Source organism: Antennarius striatus, chromosome 6 (assembly GCF_040054535.1).
Source record: "Antennarius striatus isolate MH-2024 chromosome 6, ASM4005453v1, whole genome shotgun sequence".
Classification (NCBI taxonomy): domain Eukaryota; kingdom Metazoa; phylum Chordata; class Actinopteri; order Lophiiformes; family Antennariidae; genus Antennarius; species Antennarius striatus.
In genome coordinates, this window is record NC_090781.1 from 9,780,733 (window position 1) to 9,807,775 (window position 27,043).

Below are 27,043 nucleotides of genomic sequence, written 5' to 3' on the forward strand. Positions count from 1 at the left end.
GTCATAAGCTTTCTCCAGATTTACAAAAACACAATGTTCTCCCAAAAAAACAGTATTTAATGTAAGGGAGTCAGGTGGCAGGTGACAGTGAGATAGGCCTACGGTATGCGTTGATAGAGGTCCTCATATCTGATGTCAGACTCACAGTTGCTGCCTTCTAGATGCAGGCCTTAGCTTTCTCCTTCATCTTCTGGTATCTGGTTTCTACTGTGGCTTTCAGGGCCTAAAGGAAAGAAAAAATATATACTTTCTGAGTACCAGATGGCTGTGAAGCAGTGTGTAGTGTGGCTGTCCTGTGACTAATGGACTCAGGTTTGACCCTCAATCCTGTCTTTCCGCGTTGTTTATGGTTTGATTCAGTAAAAGCACCATTTTCATGATTTTCTTACCATTTAAGTGGGGAGAATATAGCTAGGATTTAAAGATTTAAATCTTTTAAATCCTTTGTAATCCATCCATCCATCCATCTTCAACTTCTTATCCAGGGCCGGGTTGCGGGGGCAACAGTCTCAGGAGGGATGCTCATACTTCCCTCTCCCGAGACACCTATTCCAGCTCCTCCGGAGGGACCCCGAGGCGATCCCGGGTGGGGACGTGTTCCGGGCAAGTCTGAAGACCTTGGACACGGAGATACTGTCTCTTGGTTGGCCTGGGAATGTCTTGGGATCTACTGAAAGAGCTAAATGAGGTATGTGAAGAAAGAGAAGTATGGGCATACCTGCTCAGATTGTTGCCTCCCCGACCCGTTTCTGGATAAGCAGTAGACGTTAGATCAGGAGTCTCATAACTTTTCCCTTCTCTGATGGGGGGCCTGGGTCAGATTGCAACAGAAAACCTGTGATAATCGCAGGTGTGCCTAAATGTAAACATTTATTGTTGTTCAGAACCAAATATTAATGACCTTTTCCGATTATTATGTCATTGGGGAGGGCGGCATAGAAGTCAATGAAACTGTCGGGCTTGAATCCGTCTTCCAGAAAATGACAGTTCTGTAACTCAAACTGATAAGAAGGCTGGGCTTCATCGATGTCGGTAACATAGGGTTTCTAGAAAAGACGTATTTCTTTTGTATTAGCATGTATTTCACAGAATCACACACCAAACTCCGCCTTCAGCATTTCCAGTGCTTCCACACACCTTTCAGCTGGAAACAGGACCACTGCGTTCTCTACTGAGAGGTTTTGGATAGCAGGGAGTTGAACGAAGTTGTGCTTTTTCACTTGTTCCAAAACTAGCACTGATTTCACCTCAAATGCTTTTATGTGGGAATACATGTTGCAAATGAATGCATGTTTTCCTTAGCCTTGTAGCTGCAAGTAAAGGCTGTTCAGCATTTCTGTCACATCTGTTAAAAATGCAAAGTCCCATTTGGATTGATGAGCTCTTGGACCATTTTGTCGGGTTGGGGGGTTGGTGGCATTTTTCAGGTACTGTTCAGGGGGCCTTGACAAATGTGGGCCTCAGTTTGGATGTTTATGGTGTCTCTGACTCTCTTATCTGCTTCCCATGATGAACTGGCAACTTGATCAAGGTGTACCACGCCTTTCATCAAAGCAGAAATAGGCTCAAGTAAATGTTAAGGTTTTGCTCCAGGAAAAACCCTCTTCGGTTCTTTAGCTTGGTTGAGAGGTGTGTCTGCAATGATGACACAAATTGTATTCCAAAACAGGTTTGCTGAAAAATTCAAACAGTTTACAAGTTGGTGAGGATACAGCGCTGGGCTCTTCAACAGACGGAGCAACAAACCTCTGGAGAAGAACCCCAAATGTTTTGTGATCTTTATAGTGTTTGGGTTAGACTCTCCTTGAGGGATGAGACTCACCATCAGAATGTTCATTGACCATGATCTTGATGGTATCTGCCATAGGTTCTCCTTGAAGGATCAGCTCATCAGCAGCCTGACTCAGCCTCACATACTATATATCAATTATCTATGTGCTGTCCATGTTTAGAAATGTATGTGGTAGACAAGGACTAAGTGTTGTGCTATCTATTTCTGTGTAAGCAAATGTGTTGGTTATTTCCATAGTTAAATGGAAATTCCCAACACAAACCAACACAGTATCACTGAAGAAGAGAAAGAAGAAGAAAAAGAGGAAGATTTTTAAAATCAGATTTCTTCTACAAGTCACGTTGACACAAAATTCCAAACAGATTCACGCAAACTCATTTCAAAAAACAAGTACAGTAATATGAAATGTAGGGACATAAACCAAATATACGTGAATTAACACAAATGGCTCAGTGGTAGGGCGTCCACTCTACCACTGAGCCACTACCGCCCCATCTCTGTAAACGAAATAATTTAAAGAAATAATTACATTAAAAACTCAGTTAAAGTGACTGTACTGATGAGTTTTCATTTTGAAATATAGCGACTTACAATCAGTGCATTCAACGTAGGAGAAATACTGATCATTTCCAATAAAAGGGTGAACATGTCAATCAAATAATAATAATTACAATAATGAGAATAAGTGGTTGGGGACCGCCACAAGTTCCTCACTCAACACAGAATATAAGACACCTTTGACACACCATAGGCCCGTAAAATTTGCCTCTTCCGGCTCTCAACGGGAGCAGATGTCTGTCTTCTGTCTCCTGTTGTGGCTATTTTTCTAACTCATACTGACTGTCACTGGCTCTCTGCAAAATCCCGAGAGGAAGAGAAAAATCGGAGGAGGATGGGAACAAATATGAATTATATTCTAGAACAGATGGTCTCTTCTATGAAAGAGTTAATGAGCAACTTTGAAAAATTAAGGAGCGACTGATGAAAATTTGGAAGAAAAGCTAAAACCTAGAAGCCATGGAAGAATTTGAGGACAAGAAGAAGAAAACACGGAAAGACATAGATGAAAAATCGTCACGGACAATGACAGATCCTGGATAGCAAGAGAGCTAACATAACGCAAACTAATCAAATATGGGATTTTATCGGTAAGACCAAGTTTTTTCTCTTGTATTCTCACTTGAATGTGTGTGTGTGTGTGTGTGTGTGTGTGTGTGTGTGTGTGTGTGTGTGTGTGTGTGTGTGTGTGTGTGTGTGTTTGTGGGTTTTGATTCCAGTAGGATTCTCACATTTCTTTTAGACAGCTCCAGAAACACATCCCTGATTAATGTATACCAGCAAAAAATGATAATCACCCTGGCAGTGGAAACTTGAATTGTGCTCGCTGCACGTCTGGCACGTCTAGTTCACGAAATGCTAACTGAGTTCAACAGCTTGTGAGGAACTTTCAGTGTGTAGCTATGGGCTAGGACATTACCGCACAATGCTACCGTGGCCTGAACAAACTCCCCCCTTCTCGGGGATTGCCGCAGCCTTGGGCATGTCAACGTATCAATATCGAGAATCACTCTGTCCAGAGAGGATTTGTGACGTAACAAATACCATCGATCCATTCATACAGTCAGTCAGTCATCTTCAGATTACCACCGCTATATCTGCCGCAGCGGGTCACGGGGAGCCGAGGCCTATCTCGGTGGCATAGGGCGTGAGGCAGGGGACACTCCGGGCATGACGCCAGTGCACCCCGGTCCATCCATACGCTCCAGCAAAATCCGATCGTTTTGATTCAGGCCATGAATTCCTAAAACTCCAAATATCTATTGATGCTGGAAGCTTTTGTTTACCAGATTGTAAGAGTTGGTCGGGTTAGGGAGGAGCACTACGTATATGTAGAGACCTGAAAAAGTGTGATTTTCATAACTTTTAACACGTCCGAAACAAAATAAATAAATAAATGAAAGTGTCAAAATCCTTATCAATCTGAAATAGTTAAAATCGATTCTGATATTTCCCTGACATATTCTTCTTAAAATGGCTTCTGCATTGCAGTCAGACGAACCTTCAACCTTTTTCCTGCTGATGAGATAAATGGCCATCTTTGTTTGGCCCAGAAGAAAGTTTAGAATCTGCTAATCCTTTTGTTGATTCTTCCTATGTTTCAACCAAAAATGTATACCTGTTTGTCGAAAACACGACCAAATAAGACAAAAAGACTCTAAAAACAGGAACAGATTGTCGAGTCTCTGACAGTCTAGGAAGCAGTGAAAAACAGTTTCTTTGTGAGGACAGAACCGCCAGTTTCCCGACATATTTGGATTCAAACTAGAAATGAAACTGTTGACAGCCACAGTGCCGTGTAAAATTTTCCATTAGAGAAGCGGGTATAGAAAATGGATGGATGGATGGATGGATGGATGGATGGACGGATGGATGAATGAACAAATCATGACTAAATGGGGAAGCAATTTGCCAGTGGCACATTTTTAAGTAAGGTGAGACAGGTGCAACATGAGAATCGTATATTTGTAAAATGCTAAACAAAATTCTGTTTTCCATGTTGTCTGGCAACAGGTTATGACAAATGGGGATATAATTAAAATCTGTGACAGTTCCATTCATTGACAGAATTTTTTTTTTATTATAAATTATTCAGAATTGCAGTATCATTCATGCAAGTACAGATTTTGTTCTTTACATGTTTAAAGGTCAAAATGAATTGTGATACCCTGAACAAAAATGAAGTAACTACGGAAGTATTTTTTTATTAATAGTAGGGAAATCGCAAGATTTTATTTTTGGCATGCAATTGCAAATCCAATAAGAAAAAAGTTTTCTGAGATGAATTCCATTGCATGGTTAAATATGATAATACTTCCATCTAGTGGACATACATAAAAAATACATTCAAAACTAATTTTTAGTCACTGAAATTTCATCATTTTATTTCTTCTTCAAACCGATTTAAGAAGGTTAAGTTACAATAAAGATTAATAGATGTTAAATATTACGCTATTCGATATGATTCAGAATGGGTTTCTGTAATAACTATTTCAATTTATGCATCCAAAATTGAACATGTTTACAGCAGCATATGAATGGATTAGGGAGAAAACACAGCAACAGATACACAGGTGTATAAAATGTCAACGATAACTGGCAGGAAAATACTTGATCTGTAACATATTTTTTTTTGTCTCTAATTCCATGACATGATTTATAAACTTCATACAGCTATACATATTAAGTACCAACATACAATAATGGACATGAAATACATTTGTATACACAATTGAAATGTGTTTTGTTTATGTTACTTTGAAATATGTTTTGTTTTTGTTTGTTTGTTTGTTTGTTTTAAATATGAAATATGAACAACCAAAATAAACTTCATTCATCCATTCATTCATTCGAGAACACCATTTGCAACTTGAGGGATGGAAAGATGTTTAAATAGATCACTACTTGTGCGCCAAGCCTCCAAGTCAGTCACCTACAACGAAAAAAGTTCAAGTATATACAATTAATTTTTTTTTTGTTTTAGGGAACATATACTGTATAAGGAGTGTGTGTGTGTGTGTGTGTGTGTGTGTGTGTGTGTGTGTGTGTGTGTGTGTGTGTGTGTGTGTGTGTGTGTGTGTGTGTGTGTGTGTGTGTGTGTGTGTGTGTGTGTGTGTGTGTGTGTGTTTTGATCCAAGTAGGGTACTCACATTCATTTTGGACAGTTCCAGAAACATATCCTTTATTAATGTAAACCAAAAGAAAATGAGTATCACCCTAGCAGTGGAAACTTGAATTGTGCTCGCTGCACGTTTGGCATCACGCTTTCTATTTTCTCTGTTGAGAGTCTAAATGAATTCCAAGCAAATGCCTTTCCCTTGAATCTCCTAAAACACCTGAAATTTCAAATTGTTCCACAAATGCAGCAGATTCATGAGATTTTCTTTTATTCGGAACGCAGGTTTTAATAGCAAAAACATTAACCTGAATTGTCGAGTGACCATAATCACTGTTATAAATTACTGCTCCCATCCAAGTCCAGTTGTAGTGAATGACCAGTCGTGCCATGACTCTGGCCTGGTAAATATCACTGGGAATTGTTCTGAAGAAATTTGGGTCTTTTGATCTGTCACTAAGACATGGACAGGAAGCCAAATATATAACTGATTCATTCATTTTCTGACCACTTCATCCGCTTGCGCGGGACACGGGGAGCTGGAGCCTGTCCCAGCTGTCATAGGGCATGAGGCGGGGCAAACACTGGGCTCCACGCCAGTGCACCGCAGGAGCTACACAGAGACATACAACCACGCACGCACACACTCACTCCTACGGGCAATTTGGAATGACCAATTAACCAGAAGGGCATGTTTTTTGGAGGTGGGAGGAAGCTGGAGAACCCGGAGAGAACCCACGCAGATGCAGGGAGAACATGCAAACTCCGCACAGAGCAGTACTCGAGCCCAGACTCGCCTTGTTGTGCAGCGACAGTGCTACCCACTGCACCACCATGCCGCCCACCAAATAACTTATCTTGGGGAAAGATTAAGAATTATACATTTTAACAATGCACTAATTCAAAATGTATCATTCAATTCATTTTTTACAAAATATAACAACCTCTACAAAATCAGGCATTTATTTCCTTACGAAATAAAACTCACAATAGGCACAGAAACAGGCCGTAAGATATTGGACAGCATCTTGCTTGACAATGATGATGCACTACCAATCAGCAAAGGACTGGGCTGAGGACCAGCTGATAGCAAGAGAGAATATTTGGCACCACAGTCCAAATAAGTGAATAAATGACTAAATATATGAATAAATAAATATAAACTTCTATTATCATATTGTGATTGTCTCAGATACACTGCTTTAGAACACTGATAAATTTGATAAAACAGTTGTTCTCTAAGCCTTTCTAAATCTAAGGTACTTAGCAATTTGTAGAATTTCATTATATTTCAACAAAATATTATTTTATGAACATGACAAAGAAATATAAAAATAAATCAAATGTTATTGTATAAACAATATAATTTCCATAGGTTTGATAGCAACACATGTGATTAGATTTACCTAGTGCAGTGGTCATAAAATGGCAGCTTGGTGAAGCTTTGTTCTACAAAAAATGTGAGTCATGCAAATAAAAAAGACAACCAATAATCACATCTCCATACTGGGAAAGACTGCTGTTGCTCCATGCACCCCACTGGGAGCATAATACTGACTGAACAACCCTCAAGACCTTTTTGATTACTTTGGTCACCAAGATGAAGAAAGAAAGAAAAAAGAAGACGACTGAGCCAGGAACCAGAGGAATGATGGCAGACACTGTTCTGGATTATAATCACAGAATAAAATCCTCCACCCCCTTCAAACTGATAGGAAGGCTGGGCCTCATTGATGTCGGCAACAAAGGGGTTCTGAAGAAGACATTTCTTTTGCATTAGCATGTAGTTCACAGAATCACACACCAAACTCTGCCTTCAGCATTTCCAGACCTTCCACACACCTTTCAGCTGCGAATGGGACCGCTGGTTTCTCTGCAATTAGGTTTTGGTAGCAGGGAGTTGGATGTAGTTGTGTTTTGTCACTCGTTCCAAAACCGGCGTTAGTTTCACTGCAAATGATTTTATCTGGGAATATACAGTATGTCGCAAATAAGTTTCTCCTGGCCTCGTAGCTGCAATTTGAGGCTGTTCTGCGTTACTGTCATCTCTGTTAAAAATGTGAGGTGCCATTTCCATTCTAGATCGATCATTTGTAGAACCGTTTTGTCAGGCGGGACATTTTTCTGGTGATGTTCGGGGGGTCATGCCAACTGTAGAGTCGGGCCGCATCCGGTCCACGGGCCTTAGTTTGGGGACCAACGCACTAGACTGTAACATGGAGCTGTGAGGAATATTTCACATGCATTAGAGAAGTATAGAGATTATGCTGTTCTCTAGGTGAAGGGAATGTCACTCGAGGTTGTACAAAATCAGGTATTGATCTATGAACCAGAGCAAGGCTGTACCATCATTACTATATGTATTTTTCAGCACAACCACTGTACGTCATCTTTCTGCCCAAGATAAATCCCTGTACATTTAGTGAAGAAACATACTATTGACACAGAGAATAGTCACAACGTAGCCTGTTTATGTGGATCTATCTTCCTCAATTGACAGGGCTTTGTCCACACAGTGTGTCACGGCTTGATTCTGTGGACAGTGCAAAGGAAACTATCTCTTGTGGTTCAACAGGCTGAAAGGCGATCATCAGCAATGCTTTTTGTGGAGCTCATAAGCCATGGCAGACCACTTAGGAACAGATGCCGTGGATTGCAATGATGATCTTTCTCCAGTTGTCTTGGCAGATCACAAAGGCCATGTATGACACAGAGCGCTGGACTGACCACCGCCTTGTCTAGAAACTAACAGTACACCTCCTATCTGAGAAACGGTCACAAGTTGTGAAAACACCAAATCACCTGAACACAAGCAAGCTTGAGATCAGGTATGTCAAGCAGTCATCTGGCACTGGATGTTGTACCAGGATGTACCTGGATGTTGAGACAGCATGGTCCCCACTTTGTGGGATGGTGTATAACACAGTCATGGAGTATCTTGGGCCGTCTACCAGGAAGCACAAGGACTGGTTAATGAGATCTGCATGGAGATCAAGCAGCTGCTAGAGGAAAAGTATCGCGCCTATAAAACTTATCTTGATAACTCAAAGTCAACATCAAAGAAAGACACTGAGAAATGTAAAGAACACATTCAAGTCAAGCGGTGCCACATGAAGGACTCTTGGTTGAGCAGCAAAGCAAATTAAACGTAGGGCTTTGCAGACAAGGATGACATAAAGAACTTTCACAAGAGTTTGAAATAATTTTATGGCCCTTCTTCTGGATCTATGACTAACCTCCTCAGGCCTGAGGGTTCCAGACTAATCACGGACAAGGAGAAAATGCTGGAAGATACGCCTCGACAGTTTACTGATCTGGCCTTTTACCATCAACAATGAAGCCCTCGATGGGCTACCTCAAGTCCCTGATGAAATTAATCTTTGATTAATGATATCTCACTCTGCAATTTCGACAGTGATAGTAAATAAACGCAGAATTGTTGAAATCAAATATTTTATTGCCTTAGTATGAAAATGCTCTCAGTCCTCCTATGAGCAGCAATACAAAAAAGAATGCTGTAGCACAGAACCAATAAAAACAAAACCACTGCTGCTCTACCACCCTCGCATGCTTGACTTGGCCCTATGCAGTTGTCACTCTCTGTCTTTCCATCAATTATACAAAAATTAACAAAAACAATAGATTATTTTTGCAGTCAGTATCAAAGGAAATATAAAAATAAAAACATTTGAACTCTTTAAAATCTTTAAAATTTGCAATTATGTTTTCAAATTCTATATATCAGAGGGGGAAACAAATTCAACTAGAGAAATGTATGTGCTAAATTAAACCTGATACAAACATCCTGTCTCCCCTGTTGTATCCAGTGGAGCTATCTTTTCGGTGCAGTTATTTTGGTGAACACATGTATTAATTGGTGCATAGTCATGCTTGACATGTTTACATGTAACATGCACAAACCTAAATGTAAAGTTACAGCTGGTAATCAACCACAACCCATCTTAGATGGCAATGACATACATATTCATACACAACAAAAATAAAGGAGTACCACTTTAAATAACAGGAAGACTTACATTTGGTCTCGAAAAACATGAATCCCATCTCTTAAAAATGAGTGTATTCAGAAAATACAAAGAAATGAAATCACTCTTCATCTATAGTTGCTGATTCTGATTCAAATGTACAAATGATGGGTGGTAGATTACAGAGACAAGACATGACAAATATTCATACAATCCGTCTCAGAAGCATTTGAGGGGAACATTTACACATTAAGCAGAAAAGGGACAAAACGTTACCAAATTGAACAGACCATTCATTGTTGAAAGTGGACATTTCATTCAAGAAATTCATAGTGTCAGATCCAAACATAGATTATATGCCTTGTTTCCCTTTGTACAGACTAATCTCGATTATTTGACCGTTAATGGGAACCTACTGGTCAATGAACATGTGAACAAACAGCGTCTCATGTTTATGTGTGTATGTATGTATTTGATTATTTATTTACTGGGTTTTTGGTGCACATGAACGTGATCATGAATCACTACTTGACTTTAATGCTCATAGTAGGTCATGTTCAGAGCTACAGTCTGAGCAGAAAGTAAACCTCAGGCTCTGATGCAGAGTGTTTGGAGTCAACAGGTGAAACAGAATTATCTGTATAATACCAATCTTTGTACTGGCACAGAGTCTGATAAGGAAATGATGTACATGCGCCTTCAGGGAGTCCTCTGTCCTCCAGCTGACCAAAGTAACCTGCTATGTAAGAACCAGTAGAATGTCTGTTAGCTGGAGGATTCTGAGAGACTGATTTATTTCTCAATATTATCCCACCAATGTTGGTTGGACTATTGAGCACCACTCCTGCTTGAGGCTTTAGAGAGTCTTGTCTTTCACGGGCACGGCTGTTGATGTGACGTACTCTGCTTTGGCTCCGCGAGGACAGGCGGCGGGTAAGGACTGGAGGGGAATCATCTAAATCCCTGGGAGCATCAGAACTTATATTGATAGCCTGGGGATGTGGTTGTGGCGATTTTGCTTCCTGACGCACCTGGATAGGCTGGGGGCTTTGTTTGTCACTTTCTTCCCCCTCCAAACTGACAAGTTTACGTAGCTGTTCTGTAAGTGGATCACAAGCCTGGGATTGGAAAGTTACATCTCCCGTGGTGCCAATCGTCTTTTGCTTTTTCATATGTGGTGTGATAAAACTGCGACTAATGATGTTATATTTGCTCTGAAAGTTACATGTTATGTCTTCAGAGGTTAGATCTCCCAGGGACTTTGATTTACAAGGGCTGGGGGCTGAATTGTCTGCTGTACTAAGCAAGGGATTTACTGGCAAATGACCTCTATTTGAGCGCAGTAGATGTCTCGATTCAGACGGAAAACAGTGCCTTGTGGTATTGGGGGAAACATTTTTGTTCCATGAATGCTTTGGGGTGATTGACTGTGTTTGAATTTGGCAATGAAGCTGGGTGTTTTCATAAGCTGAAGACTCTAATTTGGGGATAAGGGAGGCCTTGTCCAAGTGTTTGTACACTGCACCACAGTCTGTAGTAGGTGTCCGTGGGCTTCTGTCTTTGTAGATGCTCACTGACCCAGCAGATTGAGCAAGCGGACTTTCAGCATTTAAGAAACCACTGTGATAGGACCTTACTGGTTCCTCCATTTGTTTAAAATCTTGTCTATCTTGATATGACATGTTTCTACTTTGGCTGCTATTATAGATTTTCTGTTGTGAGTGGGACCTGCAGAAGTCCTTGCTGTTATATGTCTCATAATTGTGCTCAAGAACTGGGCAACTTTTCTGATGAGACGTGTTTGAAAGTCTACAGTTTGAAGGTTTGAGTACTGATGGAGGCTGGAAGTTGTTCCAGTGTTGCGGATGACTAGACAGCTGATGATAATTTGTAGGACATTTTGAAAATACTTCATGAGATGCATGTGAGTCGTACTGCTGATGATGGTCACAGTATGACAAAGGCTGTTTTTGTTGTGAGTATTTAGGAGTGATTTGGTTTTGATAAATGGCATCTGTATTTGTTGGATTTACAATCTTCTCCCGTTTGCTGATATGTTTCTGTGAGGGTAGCAACATCTCAGTGTGATCTTCATCCACATTTATCTCAGAGGGATCTTCATCCACATTTATCTCCATTTCTGCTAAGGTATCATGAGGAAAGTGGAAACAGTAAGTGTTTACAGAGGAATCCATGAGACTTTTAGAAGCACCCTGTTCTATCACTGGTACAGGTGCTGGGGGGTCATAAACTTCCTCATATACACTCTCCTCAGTTTCCTCAATGTTTTCAATCCTGTCTCTCTGTTTATGCATATCATCCAATTCCACATTGTGCCTAACAAAAACTTCATCTGCATTTGCTGAAGAAGACCCAAAGTTTTCAGAGTGTGTGCTCACTACAGTCTCTGTTTGAAACTGTACTGTCGGTTTCCTTTGGTTATACACTGATACAGGCAACAGTATCTCTTCATCCAAAATGGTGTAGACCTCCTCAAAGTCAGCAGTTTCTGGGCCCAAGAGGAAACCAAGAGCAATCTCATCAGCCTTGGAAAATATTTGATGATTTGCATGATTATTTTTTTTAGTTTTCTTTTGAGGACTTATTGGCTCTTCCTTGCAATTAGATGCAGTTTTGGTCTTGTGAAAAGTACCCAAATCTTGCACTGCTTCAGGAGTGGTAGGATGTAAATGTGCTTCACGAAAAGGGGTATGATTTTGAGATAGGGATGTGAGTTCACTTAAACCAGTGCTGCTTTCAAACTGACCAATCAGAGCAGAAATAGAACCACCTGTGTCTTGCTCATTGCCTGAGGATACTGCCTCAATGAGTCTGGAGATGGTGCTGTCATTCAAAGAACAAGGACTCTTTAGATCACAGTCCATATTAACAGGCGAAAGAGGGTCCATGGAGGAGGGAGCGGAGGAGGATGAAGAGACTGACGGTGCGATTGTGAATGTTGTGCTGTTTGATGATATTTCTGGTTTATCTGGTCTCAACTGGCTGTTTGTAGAAGGTGAGACATAGCAGTTTTCTGTTTTTGTAGCGGTAATTTTTAATTTGTTGACTTCATTCTTTTCTGACTGAGAATTGCCATACACTTCTTTTTTGCGTACTCCTCCACCAATAACCAGATATGAAGTCTCATCTGATTGCTCAGTCTCTTTATCTCTGTTGATATATTCCTTTGAAGGGGTAGAGATGTTTGGTTCAGTACAAAATGAGTCGATGAAAGGATCCAAAGAGGAAGACCTTGGACTGTTGAATGGGCAAGTTTCTGTGGACACAGATTATAAAAAGAATAAAGACCTTAATTAACTTAAGTTCTTAATTTAACTTCTTTTGCTTATGACATCAACCAACATTTAAATGACAACAAATAAAACTTCATTAAGCAAAACACAGGCAAATGGATCACCAAGTTCAACTGTGAAGGGGAAGCTGGAAAATGAAGCGGAGACTAGACAGCTGATGATAATTTGTAGGACATTTTGAAAATACTTCATGAGATGCATGTGAGTCGTACTGCTGATGATGGTCACAATATGACAAAGGCTGTTTTTGTTGTGAGTATTTAGGAGTGTTCTGGTTTTAATAAATGGCATCTGTATTTGTTGGATTTACAATCTTCTTCCATTGGCTGATGTTTCTGTGAGGGTAGCAACATCCTAGTGTGATCTTCATCCACATTTATCTCAGAGGGATCTTCATCCACATTTATATCCATTTCTACAAAGGTATCATGAGGATACCTTTGAGGATACCCTTGCAAAAATTAATATATGTTTGCATATATTAATTTGTAAAAAGATGGTCAAATGGGATTGGTTGGATCAAATGGGATACTACAACAAACAAAATGGGATAATAACAAAAAAATTCAGACCATTTTGACAAAGCACACTGGGTGGACGCAATATTGTTATGTTTTTTGAATGATGCAACCTTGATACAATAGGCATTTTAGATTACCTGCAGGAATATCCTAGTCAGTTTTCTATTTTAAAGAAGCACAACAGATGAAGATGGGACAGAAAAGGAATATTAAGGCATTATGAAAAAGAGACTGTTGTCAGTTTTAGTCAGTTTTACATCTTGTAACAGGCTTAATAAAGCAAAAGAGATAAATTAGTCACATTAATCTCCTTTAAGAAATGCAATCTCTAAAACAGAGGTCTCAAACTCACAGTCCGAAAGTCGCCCGTGGGATGATATGTTGTGGGCCGCAGGACAGTGTAAAAATTCAAAGATGGTGCAGCCCAGGCTCTTTATACGAATGGCAGTGTGTGTGTGTGTGTGTGTGTGTGTGTGTGTGTGTGTGTGTGTGTGTGTGTGTGTGTGTGTGTGTGTGTGTGTGTGTGTGTGTGTGTGTGTGTGTGTGTGGGTGGGTGGGTGGGTGTGTGGGTGGGTGGGTGCCGTCCCTCTTCCGGGTCAGGCTTGGGGCTCACAGGGGACCTACCCGCTTCGGTTATAGTCAACGAAACATTGGTGGTGGCTGAATCCATTTGTACCGCTGAATCCATGTCCAACTATGTGATGAGAAGCTTTTTACTAAACTTTGTACTAAAGTTTTGTTTTTTGGGAAGTTTTTTTTGTGGAATAACTGATGAAGCCCAGTCTCACCCAGACTCCTGTAGCCCCTAGCTGATTAGAGTTTGAGACCCCTGTTTTAAGAGTCATCACAAGAAAGTAGTACATTTGTCTTACAGATTAGGGTAGTTTTTTTTCTCATTATGGATGTGAGGGGATGTAACTGGGATGTAATTAGTATCATTCCAAAATTCAGTTCTTTCCTCGAGTTGAAAAACAAAATACTCACCAATGACAGTGTCAGCATCCACAGCAAGCTGTCCATTGTCTGGGGAGCAGAGAGACAGCTGTCCTTGCAGAAGCCTGTCTAAGGGCATGGAGATAGGCCTGTGGATGAGGGGGGCTCGTGGCTGGAGATGCTTCCCCATGCTTTGTTCCTTCCCTGACATGCCATCACCTCCTGTTCCTGTATCTGTGCTGTTCTTTTGGTCTGACATTGAAGCCACTGACTCTGATAATGCCATCTTGGTCTTCTTCCTTCCCTTTGCTGGAGCACTGGCTGTGCGACGCAGGAGCTGAACACTGATGGAACGTTTCCGAAGGCCACTGGAGTTAGTGTCCACAGAGGATTTGGAGGAACGATTGAAAAAACCCCGAATACCTCGCAGCTGATGACCCTGAGGCAAAAAGGACCGGAAGGGAACAAAAACATGAAACACATATTAAAAAAAAAAAAAAGAATGCTTGTTAGAAGGGCAGGGAGTTTTCGCATACAGATAAAATAACCTTTAAGCACAAGTTAAACCACTTATTGTTCTGACAACAGTGATAAGACACTCTATGTCATGCACTCACCGTTAATGATATTTTTCTGCAAATTGTGCAATTTCATGCTTACACACATTCCCTATAGTTGGCTTATTCTTTGGATTTACATGACAAACATTATGCAAGAAGCCATTGTGAATTATGAAGGTATGTTTATGTAGCACATTGCTCTATGTTTAAAATGATGCACCAGTTAACTATAAATTAACTCATGAAGAAACTATATGACTTGTTGGTTTTTCACATGTTAGCCAGTAATTAAAGACATAGTTGAACACAACTGCACTTTAGGACCATGCATCACTGTTTCATGCATCACCACACAGAATCTAAGATATCAGGATACCTTGTTAGATCCTAGAAAGTGCATTATGGTAAAGCTGGGATTCAGGACTAGAGGACTCCACTAGAAAGACAAAGGATTGAAGTATCATATTTTACTGATGGGTTGAGATAATTAGGATTTTTCCTATCTGCCTCTAAAATACTGTATAATCTCACTTGATGCAAGATACTCACAATGGAAATGGTACAACCAAAGATTGGAATAGACAGCTCTTACCTTTCCATAGACATCATGCACTGACACATGCACAAAAATGGAAGCCTCAGTTAGCCCTTCCAGGTAAACATGTCTGTAACCTGTTGGTAGAGAAAGTATGTGAGTGACAGAGTGAATGATGGAGTGAATCAAAGAAAGACAGCAGCTGTCATCAAACTGACAGCTGTGTAGTAGTTCCCTAAGGAGAGGGCATCGGAGGTTCAGGGACAACAACAAAAATAACTTGACAAGACACAGGTCTTTTACCATGCAAATCAAACAAATCATGTTTAACTAGACACAAGACAATTGCACCCTCTGGAAATAGTACTACCAAAGCCGTAATGGAAATTATGTGGTGAAGTGCCACTGAATCGTTGTATTTGAGTTAAATACCAGAAGTGGCATGATTCAAACTTGTACTGACAAACTATCTGCTTGAAGATTCCTGTAATCAAAATGAAAGCAGTTCCTTGTGTCAAAAGAAAGTGGAAAAAATGGGAATTGTGCACAAACCAGGCATCAGGCTGCTGAAGGCAACAGTCCTTTGACCAATAAAGTCCCGTCCAATTGGGTCATGGTCCCAGACAAGGAAACGCACCAAAACCACCTCAGCCATATGAAGTGTAAAGGACAGAGTCTCTTCCCACACAGGATTAAAACCTGAAGAAGACACCCAAATATATGCTGATCAAAATGTATGTGCAATTACACACTTTAACTAAATTAATGTATATGACTAACTAGCTAACGTTATACAGTACACGTGTGTGCGTGCGTGTGTGTGTGTGTGTGTGTGTGTGTGTGTGTGTGTGTGTGTGTGTGTGTGTGTGTGTGTGTGTGTGGGTGGGTGTATACAGTATATACTGTATATTAGCGGGAATCCGTGGAAATTCCAAGATAAAACAATAATATCAGACTTCATATCAAACATATGAAGCAAATGTGTTGGTATTATAAACCAAGCGCACCCATCACAGAGTTCACCCACTAGCAGGCAGCGCATCCTGGTCTGACCCATAACTGGCCTCGGCGTCTTTGGCGAGGAACGTGAATAAATGAATGAATAAATAAATAAATATATAAACTTTATGACTCATAAAGAAACAGACAAACAAATATCCACCTGTCAAACATGTTTATCAACGCGTCTTTGACGTGGAGCTGCTATACGTCAGAAATTAGCAGGTTTTGACTCCTTCCATTCTGTGTGTACATGTAGACACGGGTCACACACACTAACATCACAGCAGTTTTCACAGTCACGCGATACCGTACACGCATTCTATTGGTTGACGGCATCCGGAAGTGCGCTCGTTCCATCTTTCTCCTTTTGTGAGACACAAAAGTCCTTAAACAGTCGATAAGAGTGTGGGAAAAGGTAACAAAGATAGAAGATGGTTTAATATCAGGATGGGGAGGGTTCATAAACGTTTAAATTACCGTAAATAATAAAATAAATAGATCGTGTTGGAATTATATCTTTTTATAATTATATCTTTTTATGTTATGTTGGAATTATATCTTTTTATGTTATGTTGGAATTATATCTTTTTATGTTGAAAGTTACTGAGCTTAAAGTTCATCTTAGGTCACATCACGTGACAGTTAGAACTGCTGACTTATGCTAAATTGCTTGCACAGCTAGTCGAGCAGAAACTCTTGCAAGGCCGTCTTCCGCTTTCTTCTCTGATAATTGGCGTATATCTTCTTAGATAATTGCACAGCTAGTCGAGCAGAAACTCTTGCAAGGCCGTCTTCCGTTTTCTTCTCTGATAACTGGCGTATATCTTCTTAGATAATTGGCGTATAGCTACGATAGTTTTCATGACCTGTCTGCTTATCACCTCTTGCCAGGCCGTCTGCAAGGCCGTCTTCCTCTTTCTTCTCAGATAATTGGCGCACCATGACATCACCTGAATGTAACCCACTGTCTTGCCTGCTATCTTGCAGCTGTTGTGATACCAGGTGAACCCCGCCTTCTGATGTGCATAAAATCCATGTGCTGCAAGTGCATCCTCGCACTCTGCAGGAAGTAATCTTCCATGAGACAAAGTGCCGAGAATATTCTCTTTGCAATTGAAAAATAAACTTTGAAGCTTCGACATTTCACTGAGTGTTTTGTTTATTTAACTCTGTTCAGAAATTGTCCACAACCAAGAGAAAACGAACACGAAGCTGGAGGACCAAGGGTCTTTAGGACCATATTATTTGGCTCCACTTCAACATTTGGTGACCCCGACGTGATCTTGGCTGGACTCCTGCCGGACAGAGACAACTCCAAAGGGTACCCCGACTTGTAAGGTAAGAGGAACTTTGCCTCTTAGGGCCTTGTCTCTGCCTGTCAGTATAAGGTTAAAATCTGTCTTTCCCTATTTGGAAAACGTTCTAGAATCATTGACTCGAACACCAGTGATTTGATTTAATAGACGTCTTTTTGTGAATGTCGAACCGGACGCTGTTTGGATTGATCGGTCTTTTAATTATACTTTGTGTCAGCGTCTGGTGGTTCTTACACCTAAATTATTCTTACAGTAAGAACACTCAACTAGGTTTACAGACGTTCAAACCTAGTTGTTTTAATGCTGCGGTCGCTCAAAGAGTTTGTGGGGTTGCCCCAGCTGATGACATTAGGCTGTAGAGGTTAAAGCAAACTATTGGCTAAAAACGTCTGGTAAATTCTTCCATAACTGAGTAGACTGAGAGGATTGTCTGGGACATCCTGCGCGCTAGAGATTTTGCGTCTGGGACGCCCGTCTGGGAATATTAGTGAAACGATCCGGGATCGTGGGTCGAGTGATACTGAGTTCCGTGTTGAGGTTCTCGGAGGAAACGACGCCGAATTTTCTTAACTAAATTGGGAAAAGGCCTAATAGAATTTACAATGGAAGGTGAATTCGATCGGGAAACAGACTGGTTCAACTGGAACTTAATTCCAGACGACCCAGATGGTGCACCATTAGAAAATCAAGCAAAAATTGCTATTTTAGTGGCATCCGAGGGACTGCCCACAAAGATCCGCAGTAAGACGGAGTCTGAAATGAAAGATTGGTTTGAAGATTGCTGTAAAAAAGGATGGTTACCACCGCTAACATCCAAAAATCATTCGTCTTACTGATGAAAGAGGTTGAAAAAGCATGCATTAAAAAGTTAAATGTACTGGCCACAACTGTCTCTGCAACAAATAGAATCAGTATTCCAGGAAGGCGGGCACGAGAGTCATATGTAAAGGTGGAAAAAGTTAAGTCACATGTACGATTGCTGTCAATGGGAGGATCAGTCAGAGTAAGTAGACAAGAGGTCAAAGAAAAGTGTGCTTGGAATAATCCTGACCCGCCTCCTTATCTGGGGGAGAATTTTGCATCTGTTTTTTCCAAAACTAACCCGTTTGCCAGTAATCCTTATGCAGAATTACAACAGACTCTGACTCTGACTCAGACCAAACCAGACCCGCCGTCACTATACTTCCAGACACCAGTCTGGAACATCACCAGCGGGAAACTGCACATGGATCAGACCGCCCCATCCGCGCCCACACCCGCGACTGAAGGTAAAGTGGTACCGGAACATGTCAGAATCATGGCCGCGCCCTGTGAACGAGCTAACAAACAGCTTAAAGATGAGTTTGAAGAAATCCTCAGGACCAGTAAAACTTATCCGGACCTGAGGCTTGCCCTGAGTGAGTTCAAGACGGAGCTGCTGCGCAGAGGGAATGCCTCCCGCAGCGTCAGAGACGAACTCCGTCAGAGGGTCCTACAAGCAGAACAAGAAGCGGAGGAACACTTCAAGACGTCACTCAAACATCATGAGGTATCATTTGACAACGAACAACATTCCACTTTACAGAAACAGGTGGCTGCACTTCAGGAACAGCTCTGTCGCCTCTCTTCCCGAGCGGAACCTCCCGTCTCCGCTCTTCCCCTCCCTTCTCTCCCTCCCCGGCCTCCAGCAGCGGAACCTCCCGTCTCCGCTCTTCCCCTCCCTTCTCTCCCTCCCCGGCCTCCAACCCCGCCTCCCTGTCAGCCCACCTCAGAGGGACCTGTGACTTGATCCAGAGCCGCTGTACAAGCTCCATTGATGGATACAGTGGACCCCAACTCCGGACGGCGTGTTGCCGTCTACCGCCCTTTCCCTGCAGCAGATCTCAATGCCATGCTTCAGACATTGCCACCTATTTCATCGGGGGGACGCAATTGGTTTGCATCCGTGCAGCGTCAGGCTATGGGCCACGACTTGTGTGGTGGTGACATGCAAATGATTTTAACTAAAGTATGTCCTTTGTCTATCTTACCACAGGTTCTAGAGGAAACAGGGGTGGGTCGTATGGCTAAAGATGAACCTCTAGACCACGAAAATTTGGACCGCATTGACGTAGGTCTTAACGCACATTTCCCTTTGCCTCTGTGTGCTGTCCATGACATGGTGTTCACTCCAAAAGTTGGAGAGGACGCGACTACTTACGTTGATCGGGCCAAAACTGAATATCACATTAAAACAGGTTTTCTACATAATACTTCGCCTTTCCATGACTCAGTCTTTCGAGCTTCCATTTTGAAGGGGATTCCCAAAACAGTGGTTACCGCCATGGAAAACATACCAGATCTGGCTGAAATGACGGATGACCGGTGGTGTTCCTGCCTGAGACACTTTCTGAGGAGACATGCCAAAGAAAAAGATACTAAGGTAGAAAAACATCAAACTGCTGTTTCTCAATTGACCGTCATGCAGATCCAGGACATCAAGAAGAAAGAGGACTCTGTTTCCTCTCCTGCCTCTGCTCTTCCACCTGATGATGCAGATAGAATGATGTATCAGTCGGGGCCACGATCTTGGGGTGGGGCTGACACTCAACGTTACGTATGTTTCCGCTGTGGCAGAGAAGGTCATTGGGTCAAAGATTGCCCCGAGAGGCCCCCACCTAGGGGGCGTGGTCGTGGATTCCAACGCCCTCGTGGACGTGGCAGAGACATGGGACGGTGGCAGTCTCTAGATCGGCAGCAGTACCAACAGCGCCGCCCAGTGGACTCCAACCAAGGTTCGCCCGTCCCGAATCGCCAGCGTCTGCCCCCTGGTGAACAGTTCTCACAATGAAGATGCCCTGAACCCACGGACATAGGCATGCAGGAGCCTATGATCACCATTACGGTAGGAGGAGTGTCAACTCCTTTTATGGTTGATACTGGTGCCCGTTATTCCACCATCCAACGGCTTCCTCCTGGCGCCTATGTCACCAATGACGTAATTCCTTTAGTTGGGTTCAAGGGTGAAGAAATTGCCCTGCCAAAGACTTCCTCCATTTTGGTTTCTGCACACAACCAGTTATTAACTCACTCCTTTATCCTGGCTCCCTCCAGCCCTGCCAATCTTTTAGGGCGTGATTTAATGTGCAAGTTGTGTCCTTTGATAAAGTGTTCTGCCGACGGCCTGCAACTGATGTTTCCGGATGGATCATCCCGACTGTGCCTGTCTGCCACCAACCCCGTCAACACCATGTTTCCGGTACATGCCAAAGTTGCTGTGGTGTGCATGTATGCTGACATCTTTTGGGTTGTGATGGACACTGATGCTGGACAGTGGACTCCTGTTGAGACTTTCTGGACAAAGTGGTCGCCCTGGGTCCGTCACCTACGCCCCTATGATCTGGTCTCTGACGCTTTGCATTGTACTCTGTATTATGACAGGATGGAAGACACAATTTTCCTGGGAGCCTTCCAGGAGGTGGAAGGACTCCCGTGGGATCTCTCTCTCCAAGATCTCTACGTAGGACCTCAGGGTGTGGCTTGGGCCGTATCCTTGACGCCCGAACAGCAGAAGTGGTATCGTATGGATGATCCTCCAGATCCTTCGATGCCGCCTTGCTATCCTCATGTCTCCTTGGCTGTCTCCCCAAAACACACACAGAAAGATCTGGGTCCCTTCGTGAAAGCTTGCATCGATGCTGATGATCGGAAGCCGACATTCTACTCTGGTTTGCACTATTCTGCATCTCTTGACTCATATCGCATTTTGTCTCCAGAATTTGTGATCCCTTCCGTCCTAGAACACAGCGTCCTGGACAGGCACCATGGCAGAGAAACATCCGACAGCGATTTGGCACCTGCGCTGATTGACTCTCTTCCCGACTCCCTCTGGACCCAGGGTCCTACGGATGTCGGTCGTTGTGACGTCACGCAAGTCACGTTTCAAATGAAACCGGGTCCCATTTGGGTTCCTCAATATCCGGTTCCTGCGAAGGGTAAGGCCGGTGTAACTGAGACCATAAACGGGTTGCTTGAAGCTGGTGTGCTTGCTCTAATTGAAAGCTCTCCTTTTAATACACCCATTCTCCCTGTAGAAAAGAAAGGTACAGGCAAATGGAGGATGGTCCATGATTTGAGAGCTATAAATGCTGCAGTCACCACTCCCACCCTTCCGGTCCCGAACCCTCATGCTGCACTCTCACTGTTGTCGCCCTCTCACACTCACTTCACTGTCATCGACTTGGCTAATGCTTTTTTCAGTATTCCTCTTCATCCATCCATGAAACCTTATCTGGCCTTCACCTGGGATGGAAGGAGATACTCCTACAACTGTCTGCCCATGGGGTTCCTCCTTTCTCCTGGTCTCTTCAACGTCCATCTTCGTGAGCTTCTGAAACCTTTGTCTCTTCCGCCCGGTGTGCTCCTCGTCCAGTACGTCGATGACCTCCTGGTTGCGGCTCCATCAGAGCAATCCTGTCTGGACACGACTCACTCTCTGCTCCTTCGTCTCCATGAAGTAGGCCTTAAAGTTTCTAAATCCAAAATTCAAGTTGCCAGAACTCAAGTCTCTTTCCTTGGTCGCTGTGTATCCCGGATGGGCACAGGCCTCTCCTCCTCGCACAGAGAAGACATTTTACACTCTGCTCGTCCATCTACCGTGAAGCAAATGCTAGCTTTTCTGGGGTTGTGTAACTACTCTCGCCATCATGTTGTTGACTTCTCAGAGTGCACGCATCCTCTCCGTGCTATGGTCAAGGAAGTCGGCATGCGGAACCTTTCAGCCGCTTTGGCCTGGACTCCGGACGCTGATGCTGCCTTTTCTCACCTTAAGGCATGTTTGGCCTCTGCTACATCTCTTTCCATTCCTGACTACAATAAGATGTTTTTCCTCGATGTGGCTGAAAAAGCAAGCAGTGTTTCTGCTGTGCTTTTTCAAAAGGGGGATAGAGGAGAACGAAACGTCTGTATGTATGTCTCAACACCATTGGACAATTATGAAAAACGCCAAACGCCCTGTTCATCTTTTGCCTCAGCACTAGCTAGGTTGGTCCAGAAAACTGCCCACGTGGTACTTCATCATCCACTGACCATCAGAACTGGACACAGCACTGTCCAATACATCACAAGCCAATTCTTCACCATGACTGGAGGACGCCAACGCAAGATTGAATCGGTCATCACTCAACCACACATCATCTTCATCCATGAAGGGATCAATATGGCTGATGGTCTGATTGAAGGTACCCCACACTTTTGTACAGAAAAAGTCCAAGACGACACAAAACTCAGAGATGACTTGTACGAACAGCCATTGACTAACCCCGACATGACGTTGTTCACCGACGGATGTTGTTTTAAAGGCATGGATGGCCTGCAATCAGGTTTTGCCATAGTTCAACATCAAAACGACGATTTTGAGACAGTTAAGGAAGTCAGACTGGACGGACCACAGTCAGCACAGAGAGCTGAAATCCTAGCAGTCGCAGAAGCTCTAGGACTCGCAAAAGACCAAACTGTAAATATCTACACTGATTCTGCTTATGCTCATTTGGTTGTACATACTGCATTAAGTGAATGGCAACGGAACAATTATCAGACAGCAACAGGAAGTCCAATTAAACACCTGAAAGAGGTAATGCATCTCCAGGAAATGCTGATGTTGCCAAAAGCTGTTGCTGTTATCAAGTGTCCAGGTCATTCCAGAAAAAATGACCTGATTGCAAATGGAAACGCCGCAGCAGATGCAGCTGCTAAAAAGGTGGCAGGTTATCAGCCAGCACTCCAACTCTCGGTGAGTGACAAAGAAATTGATTGCAAAATAACGAATGATGTGATCCGAGAGTGGCAGGTGAAAGCTAGCCCAGAAGAAAGGAGTTTGTGGAAGGCAAAAGGGGGTGAAAAGAATGATGAAGGAATCTGGAACAAAGAAGGTAAACCTGTGCCGCCTCAAAAACAATTGAAAGTTTTGATTCAAGAAGCCCATGGACCATGCCACGTAGGCACGGACGAAACACTGAGACGTCTCTGTGGCTGGTGGCATCCGTTCATGAGAACAATTGTGAAAAGTGAACTGCAGGACTGCAGTGTTTGCAATAGGCATAATTGCCTGCCAACAACTAAACCACCTCCAGGGGTGCAGGACCAGGAAGTGACAGCACCTGGTCAGGTAATTTCAATGGATTTTACCGACATGATCCAATCGGTTAATGGGTATCGATACCTGTTAGTGATTGTTGACTCTTTTTCAGGATGGCCTGAGGCTTATCCATGCAGAACAGAGACAGCAGCTTCTGTAGTGAAACATTTGGTTAACCATTACATTCCAACTCATGGTTTTCCGAGAAAAATCAGGTCAGACAATGGAACTCATTTCAAAAACAAACATCTACAACAGGTGGAAAGTATGTTGGGATTGAGACACACTTTTGGCGCTGTGTATCACCCTCAGTCACAGGGAAAGGTCGAACGAATGAATCGCAACATCAAAGAAAAATTGTCAAAATCCATGGCCTCGTCAAAGATGAATTGGCTACAGGCCCTCCCTGTGGCTCTGTTGAATGTCAGAATGTCATTGAATTCATCCACAGGTTGGACCCCATTTGAGGCACACACTAACAGACCTTTTCCAGCTCCCACAGCTCCATTGGAACCAGTTCCCGGATTCCAAGGCCCAAAAGGCCTCCGCGAACTAACAGTCAATTTTTCCCATCTCACAGAACCACAGGAGAAACCACCAAAAAGTGTGAATGTGTGTGAATGGGTGTGGCTGAGAGTAATCAAACGAAAATGGTCTGAACCTAGGTGGACAGGTCCCCATCAAGTCATTGAGAGAACCGGAACCGCAGTTCGGCTTCTAGGAAGAGGGGACACGTGGTTTCATCTGACGTCCACCAGGCCTGCAAAGACCCCAACGGGAGTCGCTCTCCCCTCTCCAAAAGCTGCTAATAGTGGTGACGACCACTAGGGCATCCGCCCCAACTGAGGACATCGAGCAACGGCTCCAACTGAGGACATCGAGTGAGTGGTTGTTCAACGTGGCGTAAAGTCACAAAGCAACCCGTGAGCAGGCAATTACGTTCAGTAACTGACCTAAGCTTTTGAAGAGACCCCAGCGGTCACGGTGCAGCGTTCCCGAGCATCGCTCTCAACCAGCGTCCGGACGAGCCAGTATCCAGAGGGGTCAACCCAGAGGAAAAGGTGCAAGACCTCCCTCTCTACAAGCAACAACCGTTATCTTCAGACTAAAAAAAAAAAAAAAAAAAAAAAACATGTTGTATTTCCTTGTTTTTAGTCTTTTGGCTGTCACTGCTGCATCCTCTCCTGACAAATGTTTACAACAGTATGGTGGGTTAACGCTTAGCTACACTGAGGGGGCTACAGCTTCTTATACCTTTGATCTCTGCAAAGTAATTAACTGCAGGGGTCCTGGCGCACCATGGCGACACTATGATGTTTACATCTGCGGTCACAGTGACAACTCCCTTAATGACCCGTGGTGTGCTTCTTGGTCCTCTGTTTGGTATTCCACAGAACATGGGTTCCAGCCCCCCACTTCTGGATTGGGCTCCTTCTTTTCTCTGCAAAGGGATTACTCCCCCACAAGTAATCCTTTAACTCTGTCCATTAAACCCCTATTTTTCCCAACATCTCAATGTCATGCTAGTGTTATGGAACCCTGCGGAAGGTTCTCTCCCGGCAGCAGGTTTTGCTCTACAGATTTTCTACATTTAATTTTAGGTGTTGGACTCTTTCGAGTCCAAAAGGGGGATTGTTGGAATTATATCTTTTTATAATTATATCTTTTTATGTTATGTTGGAATTATATCTTTTTATGTTATGTTGGAATTATATCTTTTTATGTTGAAAGTTACTGAGCTTAAAGTTCATCTTAGGTCACATCACGTGACAGTTAGAACTGCTGACTTATGCTAAATTGCTTGCACAGCTAGTCGAGCAGAAACTCTTGCAAGGCCGTCTTCCGCTTTCTTCTCTGATAATTGGCGTATATCTTCTTAGATAATTGCACAGCTAGTCGAGCAGAAACTCTTGCAAGGCCGTCTTCCGTTTTCTTCTCTGATAACTGGCGTATATCTTCTTAGATAATTGGCGTATAGCTACGATAGTTTTCATGACCTGTCTGCTTATCACCTCTTGCCAGGCCGTCTGCAAGGCCGTCTTCCTCTTTCTTCTCAGATAATTGGCGCACCATGACATCACCTGAATGTAACCCACTGTCTTGCCTGCTATCTTGCAGCTGTTGTGATACCAGGTGAACCCCGCCTTCTGATGTGCATAAAATCCATGTGCTGCAAGTGCATCCTCGCACTCTGCAGGAAGTAATCTTCCATGAGACAAAGTGCCGAGAATATTCTCTTTGCAATTGAAAAATAAACTTTGAAGCTTCGACATTTCACTGAGTGTTTTGTTTATTTAACTCTGTTCAGAAATTGTCCACAACCAAGAGAAAACGAACACGAAGCTGGAGGACCAAGGGTCTTTAGGACCATATTATTTGGCTCCACTTCAACAATCGCTATCTCGATCGCGGATTCCTCAACCATGTGTGGTGCCTGGAACGCATTAACCGCAAAGACTGAGGGCGCACTGCATACATCTTTTGCATACTTCCTTATTTTGCTGACATTTTTATGCACAGGCTTTCTGCAAAATGTCACACACTTCAAACTCATGCCAAATGATATTTTAGCATCTAGTAGATGTCGTACTAGAGCAAATGAAGCCTCTGAAGCTTTGAATCGCAGTGAACCGATTGGGATGAAAAGTTTCAATGCTTCATGGGGCTTCATCTGCCCATCACTATACAATAACATAACTTTAGTTTGTCTGTACCAACAATTTTCATGTTTTTGAGCAGAAAGCCCAAACAGCAGGAACAACACAGAAAACGGCAACAAATTCTGAGTGAATCTAGCTGGCCAGCACAAACAGTCTGTCCAGCAATGGTTTCCATTTTGAAGGGGACAATCGATGTCGTATCCAAAATGCTCCTCGGTCATCCGACAAAAACGATCTTTAACTACATACAGTTCTGTTCATGTAGTCAGCTAACAGAACTATCACTTCTCTAAAATTTCCTTTCCACTAGCTCTTTTGACAGGTGCCTTTTCCTTTAACGTTAGCTCCTTTCACAATCTCATGATTAGTTATTTTTCTTTCTCCAATGTCTTTCTTGCAATGCCCGCCCAGGGCAATCCATGATTTACCAGCACAAAGTCGTTACGTCATCACGTTGATACTTGACTACGTTGGGTGCGCTTGGTTTATAATACCAATACATTTGTTTTCATATGTTTGGTATGAAGTCTGACATTATTGTTTTATCGTGGAATTTCCATGGGTTCCAGTTAGTATTTTTACATATAATCTAGTGGGAGCCCGTGGAAATTCCACGATAAAACAATAATATCAGACTGTTTGTTTTCTTTTTTTCTT

General features: G+C 42.7%; 2 protein-coding genes across 3 annotated transcripts in view; one reads left to right on the forward strand and one right to left on the reverse strand.

Annotated features, from left to right (window-relative positions):
- Window positions 1–8,930: 8,930 nt before the first annotated feature.
- The window catches only part of plch1 (phospholipase C, eta 1), an 83,621-nt gene continuing 65,508 nt past the window's right edge, over window positions 8,931–27,043 (reverse strand). The window contains exons 20-23 of the mRNA XM_068317184.1: window positions 15,867–16,013; window positions 15,372–15,451; window positions 14,271–14,658; window positions 8,931–12,728 (exon numbers count right to left, since the gene is read on the reverse strand). Of these exons, the coding sequence (XP_068173285.1) occupies window positions 10,015–12,728; window positions 14,271–14,658; window positions 15,372–15,451; window positions 15,867–16,013 (3,329 nt within the window). The 3' untranslated portion in view covers window positions 8,931–10,014. The remainder of the gene's footprint in view (window positions 12,729–14,270; window positions 14,659–15,371; window positions 15,452–15,866; window positions 16,014–27,043) is intronic.
- On the forward strand, window positions 17,663–21,515 carry LOC137597141 (uncharacterized). Of its 2 annotated transcripts, XM_068318106.1 has the most exons (3): window positions 17,663–19,160; window positions 19,647–19,721; window positions 21,367–21,515. In XM_068318106.1, the coding sequence occupies exons 1-3, from the start codon at window positions 18,426–18,428 to the stop codon at window positions 21,373–21,375; spliced, it is 819 nt and encodes a 272-aa protein (XP_068174207.1). In that variant the 5' UTR covers window positions 17,663–18,425; the 3' UTR covers window positions 21,376–21,515. The 2 variants fall into 2 exon arrangements, 1 of the variants encoding a protein (XP_068174207.1); XR_011035614.1 differs by lacking the exons at window positions 17,663–19,160; window positions 21,367–21,515 and adding an exon at window positions 19,420–19,546 and having other exon boundaries at window positions 19,647–19,868.

Bases quoted from the DNA above. Each gene is read 5' to 3' on its own strand.
- LOC137597141 (XM_068318106.1), top strand. From the start codon at position 18,426: ATGGTTACCACCGCTAACATCCAAAAATCATTCGTCTTACTGATGAAA. The intron at 19,161-19,646 runs GTATCATTTGAC...ATCTTACCACAG, and splicing joins CGTCACTCAAACATCATGAG to GTTCTAGAGGAAACAGGGGT.